Source organism: Atta colombica, unplaced genomic scaffold (assembly GCF_001594045.1).
Source record: "Atta colombica isolate Treedump-2 unplaced genomic scaffold, Acol1.0 scaffold1, whole genome shotgun sequence".
Lineage (NCBI taxonomy): Eukaryota > Metazoa > Arthropoda > Insecta > Hymenoptera > Formicidae > Atta > Atta colombica.
In genome coordinates this window covers 2,671,927-2,695,377 of record NW_017259183.1, presented here as the reverse complement: position 1 = coordinate 2,695,377, position 23,451 = coordinate 2,671,927, and the positions used below count along the sequence as shown (strand labels likewise).

At 32.2% G+C, this 23,451-nt stretch overlaps 5 protein-coding genes across 17 annotated transcripts; 3 read left to right on the top strand and 2 right to left on the bottom strand.

Annotated features, from left to right (window-relative positions):
* Positions 1 to 203: 203 nt before the first annotated feature.
* Positions 204 to 3,378, top strand: LOC108694432. 4 transcript variants are annotated; one of them, XM_018203929.1, is made up of 4 exons: positions 204 to 280; positions 547 to 672; positions 746 to 911; positions 2,624 to 2,702. In XM_018203929.1, the coding sequence occupies exons 1-3, from the start codon at positions 251 to 253 to the stop codon at positions 893 to 895; spliced, it is 306 nt and encodes a 101-aa protein (XP_018059418.1). In that variant the 5' UTR covers positions 204 to 250; the 3' UTR covers positions 896 to 911; positions 2,624 to 2,702. The 4 variants fall into 4 exon arrangements, with proteins under 4 accessions (XP_018059418.1, XP_018059436.1, XP_018059445.1 ...); XM_018203947.1 differs by lacking the exons at positions 204 to 280; positions 547 to 672 and adding an exon at positions 2,892 to 3,378 and having other exon boundaries at positions 836 to 911; positions 2,624 to 2,736; XM_018203956.1 differs by lacking the exons at positions 204 to 280; positions 547 to 672; positions 746 to 911 and adding exons at positions 1,327 to 1,629; positions 2,892 to 3,378 and having other exon boundaries at positions 2,624 to 2,736.
* Positions 3,299 to 14,543, bottom strand: LOC108694391 (calcium-transporting ATPase type 2C member 1). Of its 10 annotated transcripts, XM_018203839.1 has the most exons (18): positions 14,467 to 14,543; positions 11,281 to 11,389; positions 11,025 to 11,187; positions 8,541 to 8,597; positions 8,215 to 8,415; positions 8,015 to 8,104; positions 7,829 to 7,926; positions 7,164 to 7,422; positions 6,744 to 7,080; positions 6,218 to 6,606; positions 5,938 to 6,094; positions 5,672 to 5,842; positions 5,238 to 5,553; positions 4,976 to 5,161; positions 4,746 to 4,893; positions 4,533 to 4,625; positions 4,312 to 4,453; positions 4,107 to 4,240 (listed from the first exon to the last, which is right to left on the bottom strand). In XM_018203839.1, exons 3-18 carry the CDS (start codon positions 11,133 to 11,135, stop codon positions 4,107 to 4,109), a joined length of 2,889 nt encoding a protein of 962 aa, XP_018059328.1. In that variant the 5' UTR covers positions 11,136 to 11,187; positions 11,281 to 11,389; positions 14,467 to 14,543. The 10 variants fall into 10 exon arrangements, with proteins under 10 accessions (XP_018059355.1, XP_018059328.1, XP_018059345.1 ...); XM_018203866.1 differs by having other exon boundaries at positions 3,299 to 4,240; positions 11,025 to 11,389; XM_018203856.1 differs by lacking the exon at positions 11,281 to 11,389 and having other exon boundaries at positions 14,467 to 14,535.
* A 327-nt stretch (positions 14,544 to 14,870) lies between these two features.
* LOC108694427 (protein indeterminate-domain 9) lies at positions 14,871 to 17,561 on the top strand. Its single transcript, XM_018203918.1, has 4 exons — positions 14,871 to 14,949; positions 15,073 to 15,510; positions 15,609 to 15,817; positions 16,424 to 17,561. The coding sequence occupies exons 2-4, from the start codon at positions 15,220 to 15,222 to the stop codon at positions 17,556 to 17,558; spliced, it is 1,635 nt and encodes a 544-aa protein (XP_018059407.1). The 5' UTR covers positions 14,871 to 14,949; positions 15,073 to 15,219; the 3' UTR covers positions 17,559 to 17,561.
* Positions 17,562 to 18,406: 845 nt separating this feature from the next.
* On the bottom strand, positions 18,407 to 21,672 carry LOC108690371. Its single transcript, XM_018197664.1, has 8 exons — positions 20,789 to 21,672; positions 20,134 to 20,676; positions 19,862 to 20,055; positions 19,703 to 19,776; positions 19,537 to 19,648; positions 19,345 to 19,407; positions 19,096 to 19,259; positions 18,407 to 18,951 (listed from the first exon to the last, which is right to left on the bottom strand). Exons 1-8 carry the CDS (start codon positions 21,093 to 21,095, stop codon positions 18,819 to 18,821), a joined length of 1,590 nt encoding a protein of 529 aa, XP_018053153.1. The 5' UTR covers positions 21,096 to 21,672; the 3' UTR covers positions 18,407 to 18,818.
* Positions 21,333 to 22,899, top strand: LOC108686918. Its single transcript, XM_018192478.1, has 5 exons — positions 21,333 to 21,336; positions 21,790 to 21,830; positions 21,978 to 22,139; positions 22,242 to 22,431; positions 22,508 to 22,899. The coding sequence occupies exons 1-5, from the start codon at positions 21,333 to 21,335 to the stop codon at positions 22,897 to 22,899; spliced, it is 789 nt and encodes a 262-aa protein (XP_018047967.1).
* Positions 22,900 to 23,451: the final 552 nt, after the last annotated feature.

Sequence of the window (23,451 nt, the reverse complement as noted above, 5' to 3'; positions counted from 1 at the left end):
CCATAGGAAATTCGTGATTCGCATTAAGTATCGATTCATGAATAACTAATTGTCATTCACAAGAGGATCTAATGCGACTTTTTAAATTCTCGCGCGTCGTTAAACGCGCGATCGAGTTTTTACTTTCACTGCCGGTATTACGATAGACTGCGAATATTTTCAACATGTATAAGTAGGATTACAGAATAAATTTCATAGAGTAGAGTCATTCCGCGTCGATAACGATACCATTCCTGGAGTGAACTGAGCCATGTGTAAACTGAGACATAATCAAATATTGGTTGGTTTAAAAAAATTATAAAAAAGTTATCAAGTGTAATCAAGTGATAAAAACTTTGAGATCGTTGTAAACAAAAAAATGTTTATTTATCACGAAGTATCTAAGATAATTTAGTGTTATATGTATTAATAAATTTATATCAGTAATAAAAAAAAATTAATATGTAATAATTCAAACAATTAAATTCTTATATATTGTAACGATAGTAATTTAAATTATTCGTTTTTGTAATAATCTCTTTACTTTTTCTGTGCATTCTATTATAGATCATTATGCTGATGACATTATTACTTCATAGTGAAATTATTGTGTCAGTCACAGATGCTACAGTCTACAGATTCTTGCATGATTTTCTTCAAAATAACGTTGCAGGCATACCTCTTGTGCATGAGGTAAATGTACATATATATAATATATATGACATAATTTTAATTCACTTATTTTTCTTGCTTTACTTTTATCTAGAAAACGGAATGGAACTTTGATCCAGAGATTAGCAAGCAAAGAAGAATTCAATATGAGAAAGAAAACGGACGTTTTGGAGAATATGCGATAGCAAAATTAGGAATGGGCATCGGATATAAAGGTCCTTGGGGAGATCCAGTGAAAAGTTGAAACATTAAACTAATAAGTAAATATATATTTTTTTAACATAATATAGAAATTTTGTTGACGTAATGAATACTTGATCGAGTCCGGCGTAAATAATTTACTAAACTAAAAAAAGTGAATCTTTTGATTGATTATTATAATATTTATAATTACAAATACTCTCACGAGACAATTTTTTACACTTACAATTACGTTATTAATATAACAATAAATGTGCATGAGATGATTAAAGAAAGGTAATGTTTTCTTCTCTCATTTTATCACAAATTTTGACAAATTATCTCAAATCCATTTTGATAAAATATTTAATTAAACTTTGTGTGTGTGTGTGTGTGTGTGTGTGTGTGTGTGTTATGTGTGTGTTATATACATATATATTAGCATTATATATCTCAATATGTTTTAATCAATAATCGGTGCAATTAAAAATAATTAGAAGTTTAAAGAATATGATTTTTTCTCGATGTTTTAACATTTTCTTAATTACACTTTAACACATACATGCAATTTGCAATCAAGAAAATGTTACTTTCAGTGACACTTTAGTGAAATTTTATCAATGCTTTCAAAACGTATATTTTTCGGATGTTGCGAAAATTTCACGATCGATATTTCAGATGTAGCAATCAATGTATGTAGCACAGCGTATCTCAGAACTTTCACTTTACAAGGAGAAAGAACTGGAAGTAGTAGGGGAACTAAGAAATTTAGACTGAGTTCTGATACGAATCTAGAAGGTTAGCGTACAGCGATCAGTATTATCTTGTAATATTTGTTAAATTGATTAGTAATTGGTTAACGATAACGATTAATAATTGTTTCATCAAAAGAAACTTTAATTTTACATTATTTTCAAAATTTCTTACTATTAAACAAGAAAACAAATTTCACATCTGGTAATTTATCATGGCGAATTTTTCCTCTGTAAGTAAGAAATGATAAGAAATAGCATTACTATAGACAGTGAGTACAAAAAGTATTCGTATAGGAAAAAATATTTTTTAAAAAAACTTTATTTAAAAAAAATAAATATTATCCAACGAGAAATGAGTCATTGAATTGATGTCGATATAAATATCGGTGACTTCAATATCAATTTGACGTCGATTCGACGTTTAAGTTGACGATCATTTCTTTTTGGATAATTAACAATTTATTCATAAAGAATAAAATAGACTGGTATGTTTTTTAAAATTATATATACCAAAAAGATGTATTAATTATATAAAATATATCTGAAAAATAAGCGAAAATTAAAAATTGTATTGTTTGCTCATTGAATGCTCAAAAAGTATTCGTATAGACGAGAAATTTAGCTTTTAAAATTAGGAATACATGCAAAGCTCATTTGTTTATATTAGAACAAATGTATTCGTTGTATAAAATTGTTAATTAATGTTTATTTTCTACAAATAAGATTTTTATTACGAATACTTTTTGCTCTCACTATAATTGCAAATATAATTCTTTTGCAATTTAATAAGTACAATTATTTTTCTTGAATATCGAATAAATTAATTGAAAATTTAATTAATAACCGTCATCTGACTACTTTTTAATCGCTAAGTTTTAATGCATTGCGTCTCAGTTGAATTTCTCTTAAAGCTCTGCTCCTTAATATTAAGCAAGTATAGTCATTTTATAAAAAAATTATACATTACATGAAAAATAAAGCAAATTTTTTTTTATTTCATTATCATTATTTTATGAAATTTTATTCTCTATTTGCAGTGGCTGACGATGATAGCGTTAACAACAGTTGCTATCTTTTTTTTCACTCTAATCGATAAAAGTACAGCTATACTCGCGGAACCTCAAGCACCTAATTTTCAATATTTCGAACGGTAAGAGAAATAAATATCTCGATAAAGAATAAAAAATTGGAAAAAATTAATAAATTACTTCAGCATAAATATCTGTACGATTCCGATTGTTCTTGTTATTATGTAGAACTTCCTAAGAAAATCTCTTGACTAAAAAATGATCTTTATTTTTTTAGACCAAAATATCGCTATCCTTATTATGACGAAAATGGTAAAGGAAAACTGCTCTATGGTTATGGTGGACCGGAATTATATCAATACAAAACTTATAGTCTTCTTGAAGGAATTCATTAAATGATCATTTTTGTTAAATTCTTAGAAAATTGAATATAAAATATCTGTATACATATAACGTAACATGTATGAACATGGTGTGATTAATTCATTAATATATTGAAACATTAATTCAAATATATCTGTATAATGTAATATACGAGTATCTTTTCGATGGCACAATTGAATTATGTTACTCGAATATAAATTAGCTATTATGCTATTTGAGGAAATAGTATATTCGTTGTTGGTGCAATTTGCATTATATTACTTTGCTATCGAAAGGATACGTTCGCAATCGTGGAATTAATAAGGAACATTATAAGAGCATTTATTTTCGTCGATTACAACTGTATAATAAATGCAATCGATTTGTGTATGGCTGATTTTAATTACAATGTGTTTACCTCTGTCTTATTTTTTACTCGGTAAAATGCTGCATGATTCGCTTCTCCTTTGAACGTGAATTAACTGACAATAAGGGAACAAATGGTAAAATCGATACTTGTTGCTGAGTAAGCTTTAAAAACTGTTACAATATTTAGAAAAAAGTGTAAGATAGAATGATTCAGTGCAAACATTGCTTTGGACTGCAGTCTCTAAGACTATATTACAGACAGAATATATTAAGTCATTGATCTATCAAACGTGCATGGAATGTGCAGTAGCCACGCTATTATCTATGAAATAGTGACTTATAGTCTCTTTGTAGATACAATAATCAAATATAATCTAAAATAGCTACAGCCTATTACATTGTAACCTATTACATTGGTACCGAAATGTTTTTTCTGTCCTTTTTCTTTTTTACGTGCACAATGTACTGAGAAAAATAGAATCGACAATTTGTAAATGGTAAAAAAACTGCAGTCACACTGCGCAATCGATACATTACAACTGTCATTGAAAAGATATTATTCTTCTATTTTATGATAGAGGTGCACATGTGACGAAGTTACGAATGTGTGCAAGCACAGTCGAGCAGATGTGAGTTAGCGAGACGTAATATGTCAATTATAAACGAACGCGATCGACTGCATATTGATGTCGAGCGATAATTGATGCGCTTATTCGTTATGATCTTTGTCCGCCTTGCTCTCGCCGGCAGACTGTAACTGTCATACAAAGTCCATTTCGAACTTGTTATAATACTGGCCATTGACGCGACGTCTCTGCAGTTGTCTTTCAATGAACTTCTTTATCTCACTAATGACGAAGACACTCGATGTCAACGCCGCCAAGAATAGAAGATCTGAAAATTAAACATGTTAGTGTATTGTAAGAAGATATACACCGATTATTTTTAACGTATCTCTAATATACCTTTTGCAGTAAGAGCTTCAGTTTGAAATATTCTCTGCAATGGAGGGAAATAGATCACAAGCATTTGTCCGATGACAGAGAGCGTTACGGCTACCAGGAACATTTTATTACTCCACAAACCGATTGTGAATATGGATTTCGTCTAAAACAAATGAATTTCAGGCTGCAGTAATATTTTTTCTTGATATAATAAGATATGAAATAAAAATATGAAATCTCACTTGTGATCTACAGCTAAGAGCATTGAACATGTCAAAGAATACGAAGCAAGTGAATGTCATGGTAGTATCTCTCGCGGTATTCCCATTAACCATCTGGAAATTAAACACACACACATATATATATATATATATATATATATATATATACAATCAATAATTATATTTTATGTGTGTGTGTGTGTGTGTGTGTGTAAACTGATTTAAAAATATTACCTCTCTATTGTATACCCATAAAGTACCAAGAATAATGATGCTAGCGGATAATAAGACGTTAATTATGAGATGACGCGTGATCATTGGCTCCTTTGTATTTCGTGGCTTTTGCTTCAAAACATCCTTGTCAACCGGTTCTACTCCAAGACTGTATATAGAAGAAAATTGAATATACTGTGTGTAGTAAATATTTAATAAAACGTTAAATTAAAATTATTTATTTAACTTACCTTTGAGCAGGTGGTCCATCCATAATGATGTTGATCCATAGTATTTGCATAGCATTCAAAGGATTCGGTATACTCATCAATGTTGCAAGAGCAATCAGAGAAAGCGCAGCTATGCTAGTACTCAACTGAAATCTGACAAAATTGCGAATGTTGTGAAAGATTCCCTTTCCCTCTTCGATCGCTGCGCTAAAATCATATAATAGATAAAGATTATAATCACAGATTCACATACGTTAAAATTGTTAGCAAATATATTAGTTACATAATAGTTCCAAAATCATCGTCAACCAAGATCATGTCGGCCGCTTCTTTACATACATCAGTGCCATTTTTACCCATGGCGATGCCTATATCGGCCTTTTTCAATGCAACTCCATCGTTTACGCCGTCACCAGTCATACCTACTATGTTACCATTCCTCTGTAAGGCCTTTACAATACAAAGTTTGTGCTTTGGTGTTACTCGATAAAATACACTAACACTATTAATGCACTGTTCCAATTGATGTTCGGACATCATATCGATCTCGTCTCCCGAAAGCAATCGACTATGAAGTGTGTCCAAGCCAATCATGCTAGCTAAAAAATTATTAAATTTTTATAACTTTAATCATAAAAAATTATATCCATTGTATTAAAAAATGTAAACTTTTTACACATGATATACTATTTATTTATATACTATTTATTTATATACCTATTGCAGCTGCAGTTTCTTTAGCATCACCAGTCACCATCTTCACTTTAACGCCACTATTTATTAAAATGCTGATAGATTCGCGCACATATGGTCTTGGTGGATCACAAATACCAACCAAGCCAACATAAATTAAATCTTGTAACGAAGAACCACGTGCCAGACCAATCACTGTATACATAAATAACCAAATTGGTAATTACAGAAAAATATAATTCTTAAATTTATTATCCATTTATTATAGTTTGTGAAAAAAATAATAATACCTCTCAATCCTTGTTGACCAATATCATATGCTTCTGTCAAGAATTCCTGATCTTTCTTTTGACTAAGGGGATACACTTGACCGTTTTCATAATATTTTGTACATTGTGGTAAGATTTTCTCCAAAGCACCTTTCACAAAGTATATTTCCTGTCTATTCTGAAATATAGAATTATAGCATATTTATTTAACATTCCAACATAAAAATCTATAAGTAAGAATAATGTGATCCTTTGCTTCATTTAAATAACTAATACGATCCTTTGCTTCATTGAAATTTACCTCGCCAAACTTGGGTGTACATTTCACAGCCATCATTTTTTGCTCAGAAGAAAATGGATATTCTTGCAATCGCAAATATCTATCAGCGACACCATACATTCCGAATTTCATTGCCACTGCTATCAGCGCGCCTTCCGTTGGTTGTCCCAACAGAATATCATTTTGTATGATAGCGTTGTTACAAACGCAACCTATTTCCAGCATGTTACTGATAGCAGCATGTGCGAGATCAGGATTATCACACTTCCGTATATGTATTTCTCCCATCCCGTTATATCCCGCTCCAGTAACATCCGCGATGTAACCTTCCGATGTAACGAGAATCGTAGCGGTCATCTCGTTCTTTGTAATTGTGCCGGTTTTATCAGAACATATTACATTTACGCAGCCTAAAAAGAAAATAAGCTCTCTTCTTACGTTTGAAGTTTTAGATAAGAGATTAAAAAAATATATTTTGATAGATAAATTAAATTAATAAGAAAAACAACTTGAATAAAATAAATATTTCATATTTTTGTTAACCTACCGAGAGTCTCAACGGTTGGTAACTTCTTTACAATAGCTTTTCTCTTAACCATTCTCATCACTCCCAATGCCAGTGTCACAGTGACGACGATAGGTAAGCCTTCCGGTATAGCCGCTACTGCCAAGCTTACACCAATGGTAAACATCTCAAGGATAGCCTTACCTTGGATCCAGCCCAGCAGCATAATGATACCGATAATGCAGAACGAATAGAAGGACAGCTGAGTACCTAAAATGTCCATGCTTCGCTGTAGTGGAGTCTTTGGTGCCTCCTCAGCCTGCATCATCGAGAAAACCTCCCCAAATTCACTCTTTTCTCCCGTATTCACTACAATTCCCTGTATCGCGCGATATTATAACATAAGTTGATAGTAGCGCAACCATTCTCAAGAATTTTAAATATAGTTTGAATAGAATCTACCTTGCCATTCCCGCATCGTACCAAAGTGCCCATGAAGGCAATATTTCTCTTTGACGTCAATCCATTAGTCTTAAGCAAAGGGGCTGTCGACTTTTGCGCCGGTTCGGTCTCTCCAGTAAAGCTACTCTCATCAATCGCCAGATCTATAGCTTCAAATATTCTGATATCGGCAGGTACTCTATCTCCAATATTTAAATATACTATATCACCAGGAACTAAATTACGTGCAAGAAATGTCTCTACACGGCTCTCTCTTAAGCTGGAAACAAAATATCAGGACATAATAGTAATGTAAAAGTATCTTAACAATTAAGTAAAATTAAGAAAATTAAAAAAAAAATGTTAACAAAGTTAAAAATTTCATGAAGAATGTTTTGACAATTATTCTTAGTCGGGATTTCTTTAATTGTTAAGTATAGAGGACTTTACGAAATTTCAGAGAAGTAAGTTTCACCTTCTATAGAGTGCAACGACATATTATATCTTCTTCACTAAGAAGGGAAAGGAATGCTGCACGTATAAAGGATTAGTATATCCTCCAAGGACCATACTTCTAAAGAATTGTAAATTTAGATACATGCTGCCTCAACATTGAACTAATATTCATCATTATTATATAGCGTATGATTAATGAGGCATTTAATAAAAAGCATAAATCTATTTACCAGTGGCATATTGGTGGTACCAATTTATTCAATTCTTCTAAAGATTTCTCTGATCGATATTCTTGTACAAATGCAACTGTCACCACTATTATGATAGCCTATAAAAGAACATATCGCACACTTAAGTTAGATAATACTTACCAAAATTCATGAGATCAATGGACATGCATGTGTAAGTCTACTTACTACAGTAATACTGACAGCGTCGTCGAATTGCTTCATACATACGCTGACAAATGCAGAGGCAAGTAGAAGAAGAATCAATGGATTCTTGAACTGAAAAAAGAATATAAATTCAATTGAGATCGTGAGACAAATATAATTAAATTGTATTATATGTTGTTACTAATATCTGTATGAGACCTGTTACAACAAGAAACACATACCTGTTCGATATATTTTTTCCATGGTGGATCTTCTTCCTTTACAGTGAACTCATTGAAACCTGTTAATTGCCTTCTATGATCAGCCTCTTGCCATCTGAGTCCTGTTCGTACATCCACGTGTAATCTAGCTGCTACTTCCTCTGCTCCCAGACTAGCCGATTCAGCAGTTGTCAACCACATTTCACAATTTTGTCTTTTATCCTGAAAATCATTGTCACATAAAAATACTTAGGTGTGTATTGAAGTACTATTAGCACACGTCATCGCATTTTTTCGCTGTTTTTCGCCATCTTATCAATAGCACCAAATTGGACTAAATTGTTTACCTTGTGCACTATCTCATTGTTAAAATTGTGCAAAAATACGCCGGGCAGAACGTTCAACTGATGGAAAAAAAAATGGAGTCAGCAATAAATAAAAACAGAAAAGTTATTGGTTAAAATTCGATTAATAAAAATGTATGTTGTGACAAAATAATGAACGTTCGAACATTAACCTCGTGACGACAGCGGTCCAGTCAATCTGTCAATGCATTTTCAAACGGATATCAAAACAACGATTAGACACGATCGGACATACGGACAGATCATAAAATAGTCGAGGGCAGCATATCAAATAAATAGGAAAATGCGATCACTTTCGACACAATCTCACCACGTAAAAGGGATCGCTCGACGCGGATCAACGCGGACTCACGAGGGATGCGAGACAGTTATGAATTGTGAGACGCATCTGTATCAGCTATCAGCGGATTGTCGACAGAATCAACGGATGATCGTACTTCATTTTCTTTCTTTTGCCGAACTCTGTATACACTCCATCATTCCGATTTCTTGCAATGTCGCGTCGTGTCACACTCGTGTCAAGTCAAGAGATCAAGTCTTCACGTACGTCACAAATTTCCAATATCCGAAAGATAATGAATAAAAAGTCAAAAACTAGATTTTTTACTGGAAGGGAAATGAATAATAAGATTTGATCCAGATAAATACAGTGTCACTTCTGGTGGAAAAATATTGCTGAAATTATTCCACGTTTTAGAATACTTTTCAACAAAATTTCGGTATTTTAAAAAAGTTTCAGTTTAATTTCAGTGATTTTTAGCTGAAAAATTCATTTTCGACAAAATTTCAGAAAAATTTCGATTGAATTCAGTGATTTTTCAGTATGTTAACTGAAAAATTCACTTTCAGTGAAGTTTCAGTAAATTTTCAGCAATATCGCTGAAATGTTCCAAAACGTGGAATAATTTTAACGAAATTTCAGGAACTTGTGTTTCATTACAATTTATGTATCATGAATTTCTGTCCATTTATTTACGTGACATATTATTGCACAGTGCAAACGTGTGGTTGTATTTTTTCACTTGAAACAAGACTTACATTTGGCTGCAAATGTGAAAAAGAAGATAAAATAAAGAAGATGTTAAGAAGAATAGGTTTAATAACGTTAATGTGTCGTTTAAACATTTTTTCGAGATATAGGCCATTATTTGCCGTTCAAATGAATGTGATACTTGACATTATTATATACATGTATCATTAGTCGTATTAATCCTTGCAATTTATTGCAATGTTCTCATTTTCATGTCCTTGCAGTTTACGTATAATATAACGAGAATTTCCTTGTAACATATGAGTTTCACTTACGTAAGCATGTATCATAATCCACGATTTTCAATTCTGATTATTCATTCATTATTGTCTTCTTTATTTTTATAACAATTATCTTTCTTTCTGGAATAATTAAGTGGGACGTTAAAAGAAAATTGAAATATTCATCTTTCAGTTTTCAACACTCTTGGAAAATCACTGGAATTATTCAGAGAGGTTACAGCAGATTACAGGAATCAAATTTCGCGCCCTTGCTGGAAGAACAACCAAAAGTTTTTTTTTATAGCTACACTATGAGGCAAAAAGGAAAAGGATGAAAAGTGTAAAAAGTTCAGCCACGAGGAACAGATCAATCATACTGAAATAAGTTTCAAATTTAAATATCGAAAACTAGGATCGAGAAAAATGAGATATTGGAGCACGAAAGTGAAACAACTTGCTTCAGTTTGATATATTTTTGACTTAACTTCCATGATAACTTGAATGGATTTTACAGATATATCGGAAATCGCACATTTCGTCTAATTTTTTATCCAATTGTGTGAAATAATTGTACTAATTGTAATAATTGTGCGTGCACACAGAAAGTACGTATACCAAATGATTCACACATATACAGTATCCTTCAAGGAATGAATTTAAAGACATTAAAATAAATACACAGCAGCTGAGTATGTTGTTTAAACTTTCTTTTTCAATTAAAGAAAATTCTCAAAGTATTCATTGAAATATGCCGAATGTATATTTTTTGGCATACCTTACAACTATAATATCAATAAACATCAGGTCACATCAAGTTTTAATTCTTTGTCAGCAATATGAATTTTAGCTCTTCTGTCAGCAATAAAGAATAATCTTCGAGCAAATTTTTCATTATTTCATTATATAAAAATCATAAATATAATATAATATAAATATAAATTCTGATATATTTGTCAAAGCTTTTTATTAACTATGTCATAAAAGTTAGATATTGTATTTTACTTATTTTTACAGATTTAAATTTATCATAAGTCGCAATTAAAATATCAGTATCAAGATATCTTTAAAGATTCTAACTGCTGACAGAGAATTAAATTTAAATATTGATTACAAATACTGATGAATACAACTAAAATTTCTGCATGCATGTATGAAGAACATATTCCTGATCATTGTTCAGAACTGGAAAATATTCTAATCTACCGTTGAACTTACCTCATCTAGTGTCGTATTTTCTTCATTATGTTCCTTGTCGTCGTTGCGAATTTCGAGACCAGCGTCGTCTAAGAGCTGCTCATACTTGGCCTGGTTACCGGTGTCTCTCATCGCGGAAAAGAGTGGTTTCTCTCAGCACCCCTTCCGATAATATTCCGTTTTTCTAAAGAGAACAGGAACAGAAAATATGGCTTGACGCCGGAGATGAAAGCATCAATTGATGGGATATCATCAAAATCTTGTGCTATTGATTCACCTCTTCTCTTCTTACTTCTTTTCTCTTTCTATATTTCTATGTCTCTTCTAATCTCGTTTACCAGGAAAAATGGAAACGTTATGGTGTATTGTCTTCCTCTCTTATGTCTCTGTATGAATGCAACCAAACCAAATAGCGATTTTAGTACACATGACTGACATTCTTCCTCCTGAGTCTATTTTATTGCAATCTAGTTATGCAAAGGAAACGATCTTGTGGAATGATCCAAGTCTACATAAATTTTTAGCAAACTTTGCATATTTAAGTACTGACTGACAGTGTGACGAACTAAGCATTTCTTGTCGTTGATCATTTTATTATATTTTACGTGTCGAATATTGTTAATGATATCGATAATTTTATTTCGGGATCTAGCCGAATTTTTATTTTTATTAACAAAAATCAAGGGCCAATATTAATTTCTAAATTACACTTTTTAAAATTACACTTTTTTTAACATATAAGACTCTCTCTATTTTTATTATATATATCATTTTATTGACAAATTGGATGCGGGAGGATTTGACATAGATGAATATCTATGTTAAATCCTCCCGTATCCAATTTGAACTCTGAAGCAAAGTCATCGATGGAAAAAAATTCAATGTAGGTAAGATTTCAGGGATTGTAAATACGCATTTAAGTGACGCTTATCAACACTTTATTATTCCTAAAAAATCTTACAACAATCTTGAATTTTTTTACGTCGATGGTTTTACGTTTTAATTCCGAAGCTCAAATTGGACAGATCTGATCTATATCATACATCTCCTTTTATTCATAAAAATTTTCACAGATACTAAATCATAGCTCTCATCTAATTGGCTCCTGTCATCCCAATGTTTAATTTTGAAATTAAATACAAGGAACACACTGAGATATTTTAGTCGACAAGGTGATTAAGTTTTTGTCGTAAACAGTTTCCCAACGCGCACTGAAGACTTGCATAACTTTTTTCAGAATAAAAAGACAAACACCAAAGTACATACATATATCTAACATAGCAACATATTTAATAATTATGTCAATATGATGAACCGTTTGCAATTTATGCCAAAATGAGTCGCTTTTTAGATATTTCTTATCTAGATATTTATGACATGTGCTATTTTTGCAAGTGTGAAATAAAATGAAGTAAAATGTCATCTTAATAATACATGAAAGACAATATTTTTAATTGTTTGAAAATATTTCAAACATATTTGAAATATTTGGGCATACACGATCGATCAGTAATAATTGACACGATATTTGCTGATACTTGACAGTACATCGAGCAGCTGTTTTATTCGTTTTCACCAACAATAATTATAACGCATATTTTTCAACAATGAAATTAATTTTTTTATGGCTAATTAAATAATAATTCACGTGTCAGTATAAATATTGTTTTTTTATAGTAAATTTTTGTTTTAATTCGAATTAATAAATTCCGAAATTATTATATACAAATGTTCTAAACATTATAATGGAGTAAAATGTCAAAGCATCTTAATAATACAGGAAAGGCAAGTACATTTGAAATGTTTGAGCATACGCTATCGATCAGTGACAACTGATGCGATGTTTGCTAACGGCAAATCGAGTTTTATTCGTTTCCACTAACAATAATTATAACGCATATTCTTCGAAGTTCTAAAGTTAATTTTTTTATGGATAACTTGTGACGCGTCACTTATAAATATTTTTTTCTAATAGTGTGAATTATTTTATTATCACAGAATTATTTGTTATCACAGAATCATGTAAATATTTTCGAAACGAGAAATTACAGAAATAATAATTTCTATTTATCAAATACTTGTTGAAAAAATAATAAAGTGCAATTGAAATCGAAGACTTTCATAAAAATTAATAATCTCCCATTGAGATAACAAGTTAAAAAATCAAAGTTTTAAAATTAATTAGAGTACTTTACATGTTATTTATTATAAATAAATGATAAAGTTATGAATTTATATACAAATAAATTATTAATTACAGATTTATATTATATTTTTATATTTCTATTATTTTAATTAATGTGCTAATACAATAAAATTTATTATTATTAATTAAATCTTGTATCTGAAAAAAACAGAACGAATCTAACTAAAAAATATATTTAATTGATAACGCTTTCTTAATCTTAACAACTACGGATAGAGCTTTGATAACGTTAAATTCATGATCGCTCTATTGGTGCAACTCTAAAAAAAAACAATGCAATGACCACGACGACGGTCGTATAGATTGGCACAATGAATATATTAGTTTTATTGCTTTATTAAAGCTTTGTATAACATTTTACTCCATTATATGATGCAAAAATCTTAAGATATAAGTAATTTAATAAAATAAATACTAATTTTGTTATACGTATTAAAATGATTTGAAATCTTTCGAAGAGAAAATTTAAAAAATTTTATTTCCATATTTATTTTGCAATAGCAAGTTTTTTATCAAAGATTATCGAGATATAAAAAACAGTTTCAAAAAAGTTGATTAGTATTTGCATAGAAAAATGATAGGAAAAAATTTCAATATTTTGATGGCCTGACAAATTGTCAATTAGCAATTGAAATAAATTCTTCATATGACAATTGAATTATGATAATCTTAAGCTGATTATCTTTTAAATAATTTCATTTTTTTTCTAGGTCGCAGTTTCTCAACTACAATGCAAACAGTAATAGAGACAACTATGATTGTCCGATATTGACAGAATTAATATTCCCTGTGAAATTCAACCCTCACTCGAGCTTCATCGAGCAGAATAAAAGAAAGAGGAACGTTACGGAAAAGCACAATTAAAAACATCGGAGCAATCAATTCTGTACATATACATTAGAGTACCGGATAGTTGGAGTCTAGAAATTTCCGAGATGTTGATAGAAGTCGATTGCAAAACTTGGACAGCTACATGTATTGAGTTGCGACTCGCGACATACATGTAGGTACGACTGCGATTACACGTTTCTCTTGTCAGGTAAAAATCAATAATACGACCGTGCAACGTACGTGGTGTATGTCGTATACACGGTGATCTATTAAAATTTCCGGAAACGCAACTGTCGTCGTTTACTTTACCGTGTGACAGCTCGTGGATCGTCAGTTCTCGTGCTCATTGATAGACAAGAATTGTGAGGGAATCAATCCCGACACAGATCTATTATGCAGTTTCAAAAAGAAAATTGTTAAACATACATTCGATGCACGCACGCACGTCCTCCGTACGAGTGGTGGAACGCACTGAGTCAGTATGTTGCTCTCGCGAATTCGGCCGCGGTCCACTTTCGTCGCACACGTCTCTCGAGCACTTGCCACCGCCGCTGCTCTTCGCGGACGGAACACGGAACTCGGAAGGTCGATCGACCCAACCGGCCCGATGAGCGAGACGTGAGACGTACCGAGACCGAGCCGGGCGCAAAGGAGGATTCATTCCCGGCTCGCGACAAGTAGCGCCGCGCTGACAGGCTAAGGGCTGAGGGATACTTAAAAGCGTGCGGAACAAAAGCGATAACTGTGTCGCTATTCTAATTCCGAATTTCTTACTGGCTTCAAGATGGTTTCGAACAGCTGAGATAAGCCTGGATAACTCCAACTATATATACGATATCTGGAATTGTATCAATATCTTCAGTTTGACAAGAGACGTATAAGAAACAGCTTTCCAAACAATGAATATACGTAAGATTTTATACATAAAAAAAATAATAAGTATTTTGGAGTACTTGTTGCATTTTAGAAAAAATTAAGTACATTTTTAATACATTATACATGTCTTTAATATATATGTCTTTTATATTATAGATACTATAAATCAAAAAGACATCATGCTAAATGAGATGAGAAAAAAAGGAGTAAAAGTGACAACATACCAAGTATTTTTTGTATATTGCTGAGACGACAAATATATCGTGAGAGTTTATATGAAATCATGTGATAAGATAACCTGCAATGCCGAGGAGCCCTAATAGATCGGCTGAAAGCAGCGTATCATCATCTGTGAAGATGATCTGTCCATCGCCGGAAGAGCTGAGCATAATAAATAATAATGTCAAATGCGAGCAATGTGGGCTTGTTTTCAGAAACGAGCCACGTTACCGGCTACATGATCTTAAGGTGCACCAACATAAAAAGTTAGATAAAATTGCAAAGGAAAATGCACACTATCATTGCCCAATACAGTCGTGTATCTACGCTGTTAATTCTCAGAGATACTTTAGCACCATGAAATACTTGAAGCAGGTATATATATTTCGATATTTCATATGATAATGAATGACAAAAAATTGAGAGATCAATTTTAAGAATATATTAATAACGCTATATTATATCTTTTCCAGCATTATTTGAAGGTACACGCAGAAAAAAATTATGCGTGTAGTAGCTGCGGCAAGAGTTTTTCCACTGAATCCGCTAAAAACGGACATACAAGAGTTTGTGGCATAGAATTCACATGTTCCTGCTCAAAGACTTACGTCACATATGAAGCGTTGCTTACGCACGCAAAGCGATCTTTGCACACTGTAACGGAAAATTATAAAAATTCACGGTATGTTTATTCACATTGCGCATTTTTAGTAATGGATTAGTGATGGATATCATTAAGATGCTTTGAATTAGTTCGAATATGAAAAATTCGAATTAATTAAAATATGATTCGAAATCATACAATCTTAAATGTCTTGAGAAGTCTTGAATATCTTGAAAAGTCTTGAATGTCTTGAAAAGTCTCGAATCTCTTGAATATTTTAATAAATTTAAACAATTAAAAAATAATTTCTTTTTAAATTAAAGTGAAAATACATTCGACGAAAATAAAAATTTACTTGATTTCAAGAAATGAGGTTCAAATCACAGAAAGTTTTCTTTAATTGTATAGCAATGCGCAAATTTCTTTAATTTAAACAAATGTTTTTTTAATCGAAGAAATCAAGAATTATCAAATTTTAAGACTATCAAGACTTTCAAGATTTATCAAGATCTATGAAGACTTTCAAGGATATACAGTTTCGAATAATATTCGAAATGTTGCAGAGCAATGATTAAATTAATTGAAAATTCGTAAGAGATATGATTGAATACCCATCACTAGGCATGATTATCATAATTGTAATTGAATAGAAAATTTACTGATATATTTATAATATCTTTGCAGACATACCAACTCCAAGACAACGCAAATTATCTTACCAAGGAAAATTATAGGTAAACCTGTCTCGATACTACCCAATCCAGATAAATCTGGAAAGAATAGCGAAAATATTAATACGATAAAAAATACATCCGATGTCGGAGTACAAACAGACGATTATAAAAGAAGCAAGAGACCAAGCCCATTAAAATTCAACAATAACAATGTACACAATACGAAACGTCGTATATCTCAGCAAACACAAACCAATCATTTTTCTAAAGAGAAAATCTCCGGAAAATCAATAGAAACACAAACACCACAAGCAAACAGAGAATTGCCAAAGATAAACAAACGTGGTGGAAAGTGTCGCGCATTATCGAAACAATCAGAACAGACATTGCTAAAAGAGGATCTTAATCTCGGTAATAATTTCGCATCGACCAATTTATTTCCAGCTAGTCCGCTGCCGCTTCGTCATGACGTGGGCTTGCAGGATTTCTGGGAGGAAAAGAATACTTCAGGCACGCAAACGATACCAGAAAAAGATATATTCGAGGCATTTAATGATAGCGTGACTCAGACGGAATTTGATACATTCTACAATCATAATCCTTTAATACAATGCGTACCGAAGAGTACAGTGGCTTTAATGACTTTGCCTTATGTCGAGGACACGTCAGCAGTTGAAGGATATTCTTTCGCTTCGACCGATGGGATGTCCCAGGCAGATCTTATGCTAACCACTAAGACATTCGAAGACAGATTTAGCAGTATAGAAACGCAAACCGAACAAGCCTTTTCCCCTTCATATTTTTATTCCGAATCTTTCGGGTCGAGACCGTTTGCTTTAAGTTCAAACATTGAAACGCAAACTACAGATAATCTAGACAACATGGAGCAACTGCTATACAGCAACACGTACACTCAAACATGCGATAAAATGCTGTCTTCCGATTTAGGGCTATCCAATATACAGACTCAGACTGCTTGGTCGCACGACGACACTACAGTTTCTACCGAAACTCAAACAAAATCCCTAATTTGCGGAACCGATTGCAACATTCCCACTGGAGCCTGTAGATCCTGGTTAAATACACAAACGAGTCATACCGAAACACAGACCGATTTACTTAGTATTTTCGAGGGACTTGAATAAGATATGTTCTTTTTTCACTGCAAGTTCAATAAGTTTCTTAGTTCTTCATATTTTTATTGTATTTTTTGAAATACTCATTTTTATCATTTAATGCTACAATGTTAAAAAAGTATTAATTTCAAATTCGTAATACGATTTGTCGAAGGATAAGTATCTTTGAAATTTTCTAACTTCTATACTTCATCTCCCAATTTTTTCATTTGAAATTTATTTTATTCCAAATGTACCAAATAAAAAAAGTTGACAAATCGAATATCATAAATGTTATCCATCTGTAGTTGCACATTTGTATATGTATGGTATGTGTATGTACATGTGTATGTATATGTATATATGTGTGTGTGTGTGTGTATGTATATGAAATGTATATATCTGATTTCTTTCAATACCAAAGTATTACGCATATATCGTACACAATTCGAGTGTACTTCACATGTATGTATCTACATACGATCGAAAATAAATATATACGACATTATATACAAACATTGTGATCTGAACTTATTAGTAAATTTATGGACTGGAATCGGACTAAATGTATAATTGTTATATAATTGTTATATATGTCTATTTAAAGCCTCATGTGTACATATCGTATACGCGGTAGGAGAGAATCTCGATATCTCTTGTATATATAAAAAATATATTCTAGCTTTATATCACGTGCTATGCTGCGTGATGAAAACAGGAGAATATTTTTAATGTCTATCAGCTTTGCGATATCATGTAAGATTCCGATTAATTTTTTAAATTTGCATTTTTTGTTCACACATACAATATACAACTAAGAAAATATGTTCCTCTTCAATCAAAGAAGGTCATGATATCGTCGTTGGAAATGTATCTGCTTCTTTGCATCGTCATAGATTCGATTAAATAAATTTTACAAATTGTCACAAATATAAAAATATCATGAATATTTTATAAATAATATATATTTATACGTTCGAATCGAAGCGATCTTATGTTAGGATGTTAGTCTGGGCGGCAGCAGGAGGGATGGAAATTAAAAATTCTGCAACGAATATAGATAACAAGAAATGATTGAATAATAAATTCTCATTGCGTTCAAAATATCAATACATTGCATAGCAATGCATTAACATGTTGAATCGATCAATGTATGGATCATTTATCATCAATAGATGCGCAGTGAAATTGATGGGATATATGGTGAAGTGAAAAAGGGGAATAGTGTGAAAATACGAATATATATATAATATGTATATATAGAGAAAGAGAGAAAGAGAGAAAATTCTATTATACTGCGGGACCGGTGGCATTATCCTCGTCGGAATCAGGTAAAAAGTCTTTGGTCCAGTCTTCTATCCTGTCCACATTTTCGAGGGTTGATGCGAGCACTCTTAGATTATCCACACCAGACATTAATTGTCTGTAAAGAAATACACGAAATATTGTTTAGATTTGAAAAAACTACGCATCTCTTTATTAAAATAGACAGTATTCTAAATTAATTATAAAATGTTTCAAATATATTTTTTTTTGTAATTGATAGTAATCAAATAATTAAGGATACCTGAGGGATACTTCAGCCGACGATGCAGCTGCGAATAAATCTCGCGCAAGCCTTCTAATTGTACGATTCATATTAACAGCACTAGCATTCGATTCACTTTGTCCAGCTGCTGAGATACCAGCTCGAAGTTCATTATTCTCCAATCGTAGTAGAGATATCTCTGTCTAAATTAACAGATTTGCAAGCCGATATATCAAAACGTGTTATATTCTGTTCCATTATATTTGATCAAGCATAAACAATACTAACTGTTAAAACCTTAATCTCTTTCTTCAATGATGTGACAGTACTTTCAGCATTAACTGCTCGCTTCTACGAAATACAAATAGAATGCTGTCGTTTCCCAATGGCACATAATATAATCAATATGTATATAATATAAGAATTCCAATTTGCAACTTGAAATCTTTATCTTTGCAAATCCTTATCTTTATTACTTACTGTACTTCGTTTTAAATTATCTTCGACTTGTTCCATCGCTTTTTCCAAGTGCACAGTTTCTTCATGTTCCACTTCCTTTTTAGATAACAATTCTGCTTCCAATGAACGAATTCTGCAATTAACGGATCGATGTAAATTGAAATTTATTCCAGCAAGGTATAATTACCTTTCCATTTTTTCACTAAGTTGCCTTCGAGATGCTTCTAATTGTTGACGTAATCTTTCATTCTCGAGCAAAAGCTGTAATAATATATAAGATCCTCAGATTCTCTCCACTTCTTCTATAACTTATTTATTAGATTGCTGCATTATACAGCGATCTTACCCTTCTTTCTGTGGATTCTGTCATATTCACTGTAGGTTCTGAATCTGAAGATCTATGTATAGGGCCATCACTTAAAAAGTCTGGTAGAGATTTGTGAACATTCGCTTCACCTCCTGATGGAAGATCGCCTCGTGCGGTTGTATTTATACTAGGATTGGAATCAGGAAAGGGTAATGGCAAATCGAATGGAAATCCTGTAAAGAAAATGCCTCTTATCTTCACAAACTTAGCAGGAACATAATTGTATAATTTGAAACATGTCAGCAAGATACCTCTGTGTTCAGGGCGAGGAAAGATAGGTGCAGTTTCGTTGAGTCTATCCTCGAATATAGGTAGGTCTAAGTGATTTGAATGCATTTGATTTTTTGTATTTGATGCAGAATGATCTCTGTGTGGTAAGCCTTTGTGCAACGTATCAGTGAGATCAAACGATCGTAGATCATCGCACAAGATGTCAGAGTCGTTCTTTTTGGTCTCGTTTCGTAATCGAGACTGCCTTTGCTCCATACTGTTCAATGCAAAATCCGGCAAATTATCCACATCAGGTAGTATTGGTTGACTATTCTCATGATTCAGGTAACACTGTTCAATGACCAGGTGATCCTGTACAAAGTCTGGCAGTTCCGTTGGATTTCGACCAGAATACACGCTGCCAACATTATCTTTGTCAAGGACGTTACCAGGACTCGATGTAGAGGATGAATAGACCTTTGGCCTTGTCCCGGTGTTGTGATAGTTGGTTTGCTGCATACCATTCTTTAAGAAGGCCTTAAAACTAAAAGGATTGTTGTCGCGACGCGACGATGCATCTTGACCTGTGAAAAATCATTTTTAGCTTCCACAGTCAGACGAGAAAAAGAAAAAACAACTTAGACTCCCGCGTCTAAGCGTCCGCGTGATATAATAAATAGTAATGACAATTCTAACCTGTCGACTGCTCGATGGAGTCGACGTGACTCCTGCTGAAACGGTCCGATGTCGGCGATGGGTTATTCATTGATTGGATATCCTGGCAACGAGAAGAGGATACCATTTTCTCCTCATCGGACGACGAAAATGGCAGAAAGACCATTTCGTTTCCCGACAGCGATGAGGAGTTCTTACACTCCGCTACGCAGGGCGTCCAGGAGGAGGTCGTCTTCTCCTCCTCTTCGTCAGACGACGAGGACCACAAGTGGCGTTGAGACAACGACAACCGACGATCTGGACCGTCGGTCCTCTTACGGCTCGCCATAATTCGCGTCGACGCTACGATCGAGTCATTTGCGACGCTCGTCTTTGCCGAGAACTCCGAGAAAAGTTACGCGCTTGCTTCACGTCTGTCACTGTCTGTCTGCCTGCTGATCGTGTCAGGTTAGGTTGGCTCGATCAGCAACACTCGTCGATGCTCTTTAATGTGTGTCCATCACTCTGCTCCCTCTGCTTGTGATCATTCACAACGGGGGTTCTTCGCACTTCGCAGTGGTACAGCATGCGTTTAGTTGGCGATCTGTATCCTATATTTAACTTAAAGACAATCTAAACACAATAAATAAACTGTTTACACCGTCGCGACCTTCGTGTTTAGATCAAATATAGAGTAGGAGTAATCGTAAACTAAATGCGCTGTTTACGCTTGAAACAGTTTGATATGGAGATCTATTTTCTAGTTTCTAAAATAAAAGGAAAGATACGAAACGTAGAAAAATGTAATTGAACGAGTGAAGTTTTTCTTGCCTTTTCTCGTGCGACTTTTTCATCAGTGATTGTAATTGTACACAGTTCTTTTTCAGCTACCAGTATCGATGCATCTCTTTCTTTCTCTCTTGAACGATTGACATATTTCATTTAAAATTGACATTTTAAGAGAAAATTATTAATATATATTCTCATATATATATTCTTATGTCTTATTGATAATCTGTCGATATTTACGTTGTAACTTTGAGGACGACGCCCATTGATTCAATATATAACTTTTGGAAAAATGGTGAATATAAATTTTTAATTTTAATATATTGAGGATCATTCACATGGAATAAATAATAATTGTTTTTAATAAATGACATATAATACCTAAAGAAAATTTAGAAAATACAGATTAATTATGTAGGTGTTTAATTGGTTTTTGTTACAGTCGGATATCTATTGTATTTCCTGTAAACAGTTGTCTGATGATAATCACCGAAATGTGTTTGATGACAAATTGTTACTTAACTTACAAGAAAAAGACACACATGAGAAACCTGATGGATATATGACACTGAGAGATGCTATCGAATTAATTACTGGTCATACAGTGAATATCTTATAATAATTTATATTTAGTTTATTATATATATATGTTTATACATACGACAATTTAATGTAAATACATCTATATTATATTGCTCTTTTTTAGATATCAGAGATAGATAATGCAATTTTGTGTAAAATATGCTTTTATAAAGTAGAATCATACATAAAATTCCGTTCTCAACTTGTTGCTTCATTTGGAAAATTAAACATTCAAATATCAGACTGTGATTCACTAAATTTAACAAGTGTGGATACTAATACGAATTCATTAATCTCTAAAATAACTAGTACAGGTTTGTTTATAATAAATGATTAAGATATTATGATTAAGACAGTTATGTGCATATATTGCTGCATGTAAAATTTCAGAATCAGAAATATTCAAGGAGATAATGAACGTCAATGAAAACAGTATTTCTTCAAACTGTAGCATTAATTTAGAATTATCGAGCAACGAGACGTCATTATGTTTATCAGATTTCCATCATTATGTTGATAATGTCTCTGATGATGTCAGTGATATTGATGATTATTTGAATGTTGATATATCTCGTTCAAGGATTCAGAAGAGTGATATAGAATCAGATATAAATGTATGCTCTTGTGAAGACGATGAAATATTAGAATTACCTGTCGAATATAAACACAGTGAAATTATCAATATTAGTTCAACAGAATCAGAGGAAGATTATGATTATGGACCGACTTTCAAAAAAATTAAGCTTTCAAATCAAATTTCACCTCCAGTGTTATCATCTTAATGTAATAATTTACGAAGATTGTACATATGTTTAATAAGATATAATAGATTGATTGAAGAAAAAATATTTATTAAATGTTATATGCATGACAGATTTAGAAGTAAATACGTCACAATTTAAAAATAGTCAGCAATCAAAATATACCCCAAACGAGAATAAATTGAAATAAATTGAAATAGATTTTCAAAAATATTGATTTGAATGTTAAAATGAATGCTTTTTAATTCTGAATTTTTATTCATTTATAGGAATTGCATGAAGCATATCTCTATGCTTTTCAATCTAAAAATAATATTAGCTTTTTCTGTGCAAAAACACACAATTGTGAATACTGTTCAATTCAAAATTTTGAATAGGAAATGCAGTTTTTCAATTCAATTGCATCCAATAGAATCTAATTGAATTCAATTGAATCCAATTATATTCAAAAAAAAGTATTCGCTATTTAAAATATGCGTTTAGATAGAAAAAAATTTCAATCCATTTTAATCCATTCTCATTTGCTAGATATTATAACAAGTATATATAACAAGTATATAACAAGTATATATA